This window comes from Octodon degus, unplaced genomic scaffold, assembly GCF_000260255.1.
Source record: "Octodon degus isolate 3935 unplaced genomic scaffold, OctDeg1.0 scaffold00648, whole genome shotgun sequence".
Taxonomy (NCBI): domain Eukaryota; kingdom Metazoa; phylum Chordata; class Mammalia; order Rodentia; family Octodontidae; genus Octodon; species Octodon degus.
Genome location: NW_004525224.1, coordinates 4,957 through 14,571, shown reverse-complemented (window position 1 = coordinate 14,571; position 9,615 = coordinate 4,957). Strand labels below are relative to the sequence as shown.

The following is a 9,615-nucleotide window of genomic DNA, read 5'->3' as shown; positions in this document are numbered from 1 at the left end:
TAACACCAGGTCCGGATCTATGAAGTTCAGATTCCTCCAGGTGGGTGTTGTTTGGATCTGGCTGCTGTGCTCCACTTCTTTCTGCTGCAGGCATTAGAGTTGAACCCTTTGTGTCACTCTGGCAAGATGTTCTGCTCCTGAGTCAGCTGGGTGTGTCTTGCCTCTAGCTTCTTTGCAGGGAGTTCTGCTGAACGGTTCTTTGGTGGGCCTGTACTCTGGGTCGAATGAGGATCCGTGGGCCCCGGGTAGTTCCACTCACTCTCTGGGCCTGTGCTCCGGGTCTATTCAGGATTCCCCCGGGCCCAGGTTCTTCTCACTTACTCCCCAGGCCTGTGCTCTCAGTCTATTCAGGATCCTGCGGCCTTTGGTTTTCTCACTCACTCGCAGGGGCCTGCACTCTTGAGACTTTTGCTTCTATGTTTATCAGACAGATGGCATTACAGTTGTCTTTATTAGTTGGTTATGTCTCTGTTTGTGGTATCATTATAATACTTGCATTGAGGAAGAATTTGGAATATTGTTTCCATTTCAATTTCCTTAAAGGGTTTCATAAGTAGTGATACTAAATCTCTTAATTTCATGTACAATTCTGTATTGACTCTATCATAACCTAGGCTTCTATTTGTTCATAACCTTTTATTATATTTTCAAATTAATTGACTGATATTATTTAGAATCTGTAGATCTTTTTTATTCAGTCTTGGCAATTTCTACATATCTAGGTATATGTCCATTTCTTTTCTTTTCCATCTTATTATAGTAAAGGTTCATGAAATAAGTATTGATAACCTTCTCTATTACCTCTGGCTACATTTGAATGCTACCATTTTCATTTATAATTGTATGGATTTGAGTCTTTTTGTTTTCTTTATTGATAATGTTGACTCAGGTTTTATAAATTTATTTAATTTTTGAAGAAACATAATTCTATGTTTCATTGACTCATTTTTTCTTTTAAAGATTTTTATTGATTTATTTGGTACAGGGTCTCACTACACAGCTCCAACCCATAGTGATTCTCCCATCTCAGACTCCCCCACACTGGGATTACAGGTGTGTGCCACCATGCCTGGTTTTGGTGGCTGGCCTGGCATGCCAGGGGTTCTGGGGCTGGCCTGGCATGCATTACTAGGGATCAAACCTGTGTTTTTGCGCTTGCCAGGCAGGCATTTAGGCCACAGAGCCATCTCCCCAGCTCCAGAAAATTTCCTTGAAATGTGTGAGGGGGCATCCCTGACATGGAGTACCAAACTGACTCCAAGTCCAAGCTGTATTGAGAAACAACAAAGACATAGAGTTCTGCTACTGAGCACAGGTGTTTGTTGTAGGTTAGAAAGGCAGGTAGCAAGGTATGTAGACAGTTTGACTGAATAATTAACTTTTATCTCATTATCCTCAGAGAGCTTCCTTATTTTCCCCCAAGGGCCATCTCTGCTCCAGTTGGCAGAACATTCCATCTTTAAGACACTTCAGCTACTCCGAGTTAATAGTGTTTTGCCTCCCAAGTCAACCAAAACAGACACTAATCTGTTGGGGCTCACAAGGAACTCCATACTAAGCTTGGATAAAGGCTTTGCAAATAATTTATAATAATCTAGGGAAAGTCACTAATCTATTGGAATCTCAGAGTCTTTATTCATAGCATGAGATCTCTTACTTTACATTTTTTAGGCCTAATATTTGTTAATTCAGTTTGTACCATGACTGGAAGTGCTAGGCATACAGATGAATGAGTACCTACCCTAGGAATCAGCCCAAGAATAAGAAGGACTACTTCTTGGTGAATTTACAGAGTACCAAAAGCAGAAGGTTCAGGGCTTAGGTAACACATGAGGGCAAAAGTATGTGTATATTTTATTGCCTACCAGGCTTATGCAGGTGCCCATTGTCTCTCCTTGCTGCTTTTTTATTGTGGTTTCAGGGAAGCCCAAAACCCTCTGTGGTCAGGGAAGGGCATGACAAAAAGGAAGCTGGTAAGTGGCATTGGGTGCTCTTGTAATCATTTTTTTTCCTCAAAGTTGATTAATAGGACATTTTCAATAATTAATACATTGTACATTCTTATCTTCTTAGTGGTTATCCATACTACAAGAAGCAGACAGGATATCCTGTGCAAACACTATTAATACAAATCTTTCTTCTCATTGAATTAAGTGAAATTAGCTGTATATCTAACCTAACTGTTCTGTATATACAAGTATAAAATGGTCCTTCCTTTCTATCCCCTTTTCTGTATAGTCCTGTCAGAGATGGTTATTCTATTAGCATCTAAATATTACAGGTGCTTGAATTCAGCAAGACAGTCCAACACAGTCCAGGAATCCACAATGGTAGTGGGTTATCTGCAGAAGTTTTTGACTAGAGCCTTTTATAGCTCAGCATATCAACATGGCTTTACTTTATATACCTTGTTTTAATACTTGTCTGCTGGATGGTTAAGACCAAGGTAAAGCAAGACCTATATAACACGAAATGTAACTTTTATATCTGATAAGATCAGTCAAGTCCCCTCAGGATTTGTCCTGTAACCCTGTACTACAGTTTATAGATTCTTTGTCAGCGTCAGCCATGTGGCCATTGCTTGACCAATTTTCTCTTGTGAAAGCCCAAGAGAAAATTTTCTCTCCACGTGACTCTCCTTAGGCACACTATACATCATCAATCACATTCCTCTGTGGCTGCATAATCTCCTTGATGAGAAAACTTGGGGCACAACTGAGTTACGTGGTGTTACAGTACAGGCACTCCTATGTCCTGAGTCTTCACTGACCTTGACAGGCTGGGGCCAAAATGTTGGCTGACCTTGCAGACCCTCATTTTCTCCAATTTTTTTCTGCAAATTTAGCTTGTTAACCCTCCAGAAGAGAAGCCTATTATTACCCTGCAATATATGCAGTTAAGTTTACCCTATCTGTCTAAATGTCAAAAATCTAAGGCATAATGTGGAACAGGTATTTTACATCAAGTATTGATGTGTTGAAGTTTAAGTCCTTACAGAATATGAAGAAAAAAATTTATAAAATAGGAATAAACACATATTTTTACACAGAAATTTAGAAATCTAACCATATACAGCATTGTAGCAGGACAGTCCTGTGACACTTTTTTCATTTTCTTGTGTCTTTTATTTTTTCATTTATTATCCAATTATAAAAATTTAATTGTGAGACAGTATGGTAACAATCGGTATGTCATGACAAGACGTATGTATTTAGAAGACCAGAATGACAGACATTACAAGTGTTCCCCTTCTTTCACACATTGCTATCTTCAGTGCAGTTGCTTGATTCACAGGTATCAGCAGATATATTTAGTCAGGTTGGGAATCCTACTAACTAATTGCTAGTTTCAAAAACCTGCTGATGTCTCTCAGGATCATTGCCTTGCCCATCTTGTGCATCCAAATGTGTGGCTTTGTCCCTGTCCTGTTTCACAACTTTTCTCCTTAAGCTGTTTTCATTGTCCAATCCTCAAGTTCTTGCTTTCCTTTTAGTTGTGTTCTATCTATCTATCTATCTATCTATCTATCTATCTATCTATCTATCTATCTATATTATTTCTTATACTAGGGAGACTATTTGATATTTATACATGTGGGTCCGGTTTATTTCACACATGAATATATCTTCAAGTGACATCCACTTAAATATAAATGCTTCAAGTTTATCATTCTTTATAGCTGAATAATACTCCACTGTATAAAAATACCATATCTTTTTACACCCTCCCTTATGTGATGGGCATCTTGGTTGTTTCCATGATTTGGCTATCAAAAATTGTGGTGCTATAAACATAGGTACACATATATTACTATGCTATGAAGTTTTCAGTAGCTCCAGGAGAATTCCCAGTACGGGACAGCTGGCTTGAATGGGATTTCCAGTCCTAGATTCTTAAGGAGTCTCCACACTGATTTCAATAATGGTTTCACCAGCCTACATTCCCAGCAGCAGTGGAGAAGCGTTCCTTTTCCCCGACAGTCTCTCCAACATTTGTTGTTGGTTAATTTCTTGATGATGGCCCTTGTTTCTCAGGTGAGATGATATCTCAGTGTTGTTTTAATTTGCATTTCATGGATAGCTAGTGATGTGGAGCATTTTTTCATGTATTTATTCATTTCTTTGATTTCATCCTCAGAGAAGTGTCTGTTTATCTCGGATGCCCATTTCTGGATTGGTACTTTAAATTTAGGGGCCCTAATGTATTTTAGTTCTCTGTAAATTGTAGAGAGCAGACCTTTGTGTGAGTGCTTATTAGTTAAGACTTTTTCCAAATTTTTGGTTGTCTTTTCATTTTGTTGGTAATATCTTTTGATGTGCAAAAACTTCTCAATAAGAGCAGGTCCCACTTGTTAATTCTTTCAAGTGTTTCCCATGTGATTTTATTTTTGTTCAGGAACTCTTTGCCTACCCCTATGTCTTCAAGAGTTCATCCTACTTTCTCTTCCAGGAGATTTAGTGTTTCTGTTTTAATGTTTAGATCTTTAATCCATTTTGACATTAGCTTAGTGCATGGCGATAGACCTGGGTCAAGTTTTTGTTTATGGCATGTAGAGAGGAAGTTTTTCCAACACCATTTTTTAAAGAGGCTGTTTTTTTTTTCCAGGCTGTCTATTCTTCAAGACTCTTTTCTAGGTGTAGCTGGATCCTTGTCTTTTTGCCTGTGCCAGAAACCTAACTTCCCAATTTTTATTAACGAGACATTAACGTTTATGTGACTCAGCACCACTTCATTTGATTCTGCATATCATAATGTTTATTACTCCAGAAAATCACAATGTTGACACGAGAAAAAGAAAAACGACTATAGCATGCATGACAACCTAATTGTGGTAGTACAATTAGAATAACAATATCATCAAATGCAGCCTAGTAAATATTAATTTTGATACCTTTAGCCTTAAGAGAAAGGTTATATAACTTATATAACAAAACTTAACATATACCGTGCACTTTCATGCAGTGAGTGTTCTTCTTGTAATTGATTTTATATTTAGGTGGTGTTTTATAGGGGTAACAGACAAAGTAGAGAGATGAATGATGAGAAATTCAGTAGCAACATGGTACCTCCCAGACCCATTTAAAGTCACTTCATGACCTTGCTCAACATCCTCAAATGCTCGGCATTCACACCTCTTACCTGATGTTGTTTGACAGGGCGAATGCCCTTGTCACACAGTAGGGCAACTGGATTAGCCTGTTTGTGCTGCTGTGTCAGGACTGTCATGCTGGATGCAGACCAGAAGAGTTTTTCTGGTCTTTTGTATTTGGGGCTAATATAGTTTTTGGCCACCAAATGAGCAGGACCTTTGTGGTGTCACCTTATATCTTCCAGCAGATTTCCCACTATCTTGCTTCCAACTGGCAGCAGTCTACCCTGACTGGATAGCACTTTGTTTCCTTATTCCACTCAGGGACCTTGGCAGTGAAGTGATTCATACCTGTTATTCCTCTGGGATTCACCCTATTTCCTTTGGAATAAAATGCTGGCACCTAGAGTCTACTTACATTCCACTTGTTTGTATGCCAAAGCATAGCACCTCATTCACAAACCCCTGATTTTGTTGAGCAACGTGGGATACAGTATCATACTGCCCATGGTGTTGGCAATAGTGATACACTGCTTGCTGAGGGCCTCATTTGAATTATTTTAAAGTTGACAGTTTTAATTTTCCGCCTTTCAAAATATAGATATATTAGACATTCATGAAGTACAGTATGACATGTTAATACATATGCAATGTGAAATAATTAGCTTGGGTAATTGGCAGATCTTTCTTTTTTTTAAAATGTATTTGGCACAGTGTCTACAGGTTGTATAGGGTTTCACTATGTAGATTGGACTCATATTGATTCTCCTGTTTTCAGCCTCCCAAGCTCTAAGATTACAGGCACGCACCAATACAACCAATCTCAATGGCTATCTCAGCGCGCCCCGGGGGTGAGGCTGTATTGGGCTGCATCCCCAAGGATCACTGCCACTGTACTCTGCCTAAGCAGGTGCTTTAATCCACTGAACTATCTGCCTGCCCTTGGCAGATCTCTCAACTAACTAAAACCCCAAATTTTTATATTAGAAACTGCCAATTTTCTATTAGTTCTTCGGAAATATTCAATTAATTTGCTGTCAACAGCAGTTATCTATGCTACAGAATGTTACAAGTTATTCCTCATGTCCAACAGAAGTCTGTGTCCACCTTCAAACTTACAGAACTGTCTTATGTGCTTCTCTGTTGTCTGTATTTCACTCCTCAGAATGTTCACACAAGCTAGTTTTACACTTTCACCTCTGTTCTTGTGGTGGATACTATAGACACTTGGATGCATCTCTAGAACTCACCAGGTTCTCAGCAGTACAAGAAACCCTGACCACAGAAACTCTCCCTCCACAAAGAAACATACTCTGCTTCAGAATGATAAAAATTTCTCTTACACATTTTGAATAGAAACAAAGATGAAAACCTAAGAAAATCATGGGCTATATCAGCAGAAGGTCAGAAATTGAGGAATGAAAATTAGAGTGTTAGTCTCACTTTTAGTGGATTTTCAGGACACTGAACTTTGAAAGAGAATGTAGAAAACAATAAATAGAGTGTATGAGAGAGTACAGGCAGTGAGGAGAGGATGTGGGGTGACTACAGAACACAAGTTACCTTCTTCAGTTCTTCATAACTCACAACAAGGACATTTTCTCTCTCTCTCATAGACAACCAGCCACGAACATGCTCAAACCAGGATCCATATATCACTGCATAGGGGATACAGAAAGTGTGATAGATTACACAGTCTAAAAATTTGGGGCGCTATATATAAACTTGTGTTCCTCACCCCCATTTCACTACATTAAGACACAGTCCTCAAATAAATCTTGTGGAGCTTTTCAGTGTACATCACGAGTTTTACACATCCATGTAAATTGTAGTGACATAAAACGCTGATACTTGTACCTCTAATCTCAAATGCAAAGAGGAATCAGGAAGTAAACTTCAAGATAACTGTTTCTGGGCTTGAGAGATAGCTCAGTGGCTTAAGTGCCTGCTGGGCAAGTGCAAGTTCCTGAGTTCAATCCCTGACACTGAAACAAACAAACAAACACAAAAAGATAACTGTTGCATTGTTTCATTGACAAGGGTGGTCTCTAGCTGCAGCCACTTCCCACAGATGAGGCTTATCCTGCTACATAGCACAGAAGTTCTTCATTATGTATAAATAACATATTTTTTTAATTCATTCAACTGTTGATAGACATACAGGCTGCTTGCAAGATTTACATCTTTTAAATTGTGCTTCTATAAGTAAGGTTATGCATTAATCATTGTAGTATGATTTTCCAGAAGATACCCAGAAGGGGATTATTGACAACATGGAATTTCCAGTTGTGTTTATTGATTTATTTGCAGCATTTTGTTATTTCTATTTTTCAAATTATTTTACATTGTAAATTGTTATCTTCTTAGTGTCTATCCATAGTACAAGATTCAGACAGGATATCCTGTCCAAACACAATTAGTACAAAACTTTCTTTTCATTGAGTTAAGCGAAAGTAGCTGTATATCTATCCTAACTGTTCAGCATATATAGATACAAAATGGTCCTTCCTTTGTATCCCCTTTATTTTTGTTTAGTTCTGTCACAGTTGGATATTTCATTGGCATCTAAATGCTATAGGTTCATAAATTCAGTAAAACAATCCAAAACAGTCCAGCAGTCCAAAACAGTAGTGGGTAATCCACAGAAGTTGTTGACTTGAGCCTTTCACAGCTCAGCATATTAATATGGCTTTACTTTGTGTACCTTGTTTTTATACTTTTCTGCTGGATGGTTAAGACCAAGATAAAGCAGAAGAAGTGCATAAGAAGAAACGTAACTTTTGTATCTGATAATGTCAGTCAAGTATCCTCAGGATTTATCCTATAATCCTGCACTACAATTTGCAGATTCTTTGTCAGTGTTAGCCCTATGGATGAGTTATGATCATTGCTTGACCAATTTGCTCTCTGCGAAAGCCTGAGAGAATGTTTTCTCCCCCTGTGACTCTCCTTAGGCACACTGTACGACATTGATCACGTTGCTCTGTGGCCCCATAATCTCCTTGATCAGAAAATTTGGGGCACAACTGAGTTACATGATGTTACAGTATAGGTTTTCCTATTTCCTGAGTTTTCAATGACCTTGAAAGACTAAGGTCAAAATGTTGGCTGTCTTGTAGCCCTTGTATTTCTCTAATTTTTGTTCTGCAAACTTAGGTTGTTAACCCTCCAGAAGAGAAGCTTATTATTACACTACAACATATTCAGTTAGGTTCAACCTCACTATCTGTCTGCATTTCAAACATGTTAGGCATAACATGGAACAGGTATTTTCCATCAAGTATTGATATATTAAACTTTAGTTCCCTACAGAATATGGAGAAGAAATGTAAAAAATGAAAAATATTTAAAGAATAAAAATAAACAATTACATATTTTTACCGAAAAATTTAGAAATGCAACCATATACATTATTGTAGCAGGACAGTCCTGTGACATAGTTTTTCTTTCTTTTAATTTTATAAAGGTATATTTTAAAAGAGAAGGACAGACTTTTTGTCAGATAGTATAAAACCTATAGTGGATACAAGATGCAGGCATGTAGAACTTCAAAGAACAGGTATGCCTGCTACAGCTGAGAAAAATTCATCTATATTACATCTCTAACCATCTATATTACACCACCAAATGTAGAAAGCAGAACTATCTGACTTACATAATGCCTGCTTTGCAACAATCTCTTTTTAGTTTTTATAGTTACATTGCTTTTTGAATTGAGAAACAAATAGCAATGAGACAGTTTAAAAACTTATTAATGGGATAGTTTCAATAATTAATACATTGTACAATGTTATCTTCTTAGGGGTTATCCATAGTACAAGATGCAGACAAGATATCCTGTCCAAACACTATTAGTACAAAACTTTCTTCTCATTGAATTAAGATAAAGTAGCTGAATATCTGTCCTTACTATTTTACATATACAGATAGAAAATGGTCCTTCCTTTGTACCCACTTTTTTTGTTTAGTCCTGTCAGGGATGAGTATTCCATTGGCATCTAAATACTATAGACATATGAATTCAGCAAAACAATCCAAAACAGTCCAGCAGTCCACAACAGTAGTGGGTAATCAACAGAAATTGTTGACTTGAGCCTTTCACAGCTCAGCATATTAATATGGCTTTACTTTATATACATCATTTTTATACTTTTCTGATGGATGGTTAAGACCAAGATAAAGCAAGACCTATACAACCAGAAATGTGACTTTTGTATCTGATAAGGTCAGTCAAGTATCCTCAGGATTTATCCTGTAACCCTGTACTGCAGTTTGCAGATCCTTTGTCAGTGTCAGCCCTGTGTTTGAGTCATGGCCATTGCTTGACGAATTTGCTCTCGGTGAAAGTTTGAGAAAATGTTTTCTCTTCATGTAACTCTCGTTAGGCACACTCTACATCATCAATCACGTTGCTCTGTGTCTCCATAATCTCCTTGATAAAAAATTTAGGACACAACTGAGTTACATGATGTTACAGTATAGGTTCTCCTATGTCCTGAGTCTTCACTGACCTTGAAAGGCTAGGG

The 9,615-nt window shown here is 37.7% G+C and overlaps 1 protein-coding gene across 1 annotated transcript in view; it reads right to left on the bottom strand.

Annotated features, from left to right (window-relative positions):
• The window catches only part of LOC101573334 (3-beta-hydroxysteroid sulfotransferase-like), a gene marked incomplete at its 5' end in the record, with an annotated part of 20,559 nt that overhangs the window by 8,295 nt on the left and 2,649 nt on the right, over positions 1-9,615 (bottom strand). The window contains one exon of the mRNA XM_004648707.2: positions 6,653-6,747. Coding sequence (XP_004648764.2) covers positions 6,653-6,747 — 95 coding nt within the window. The remainder of the gene's footprint in view (positions 1-6,652; positions 6,748-9,615) is intronic.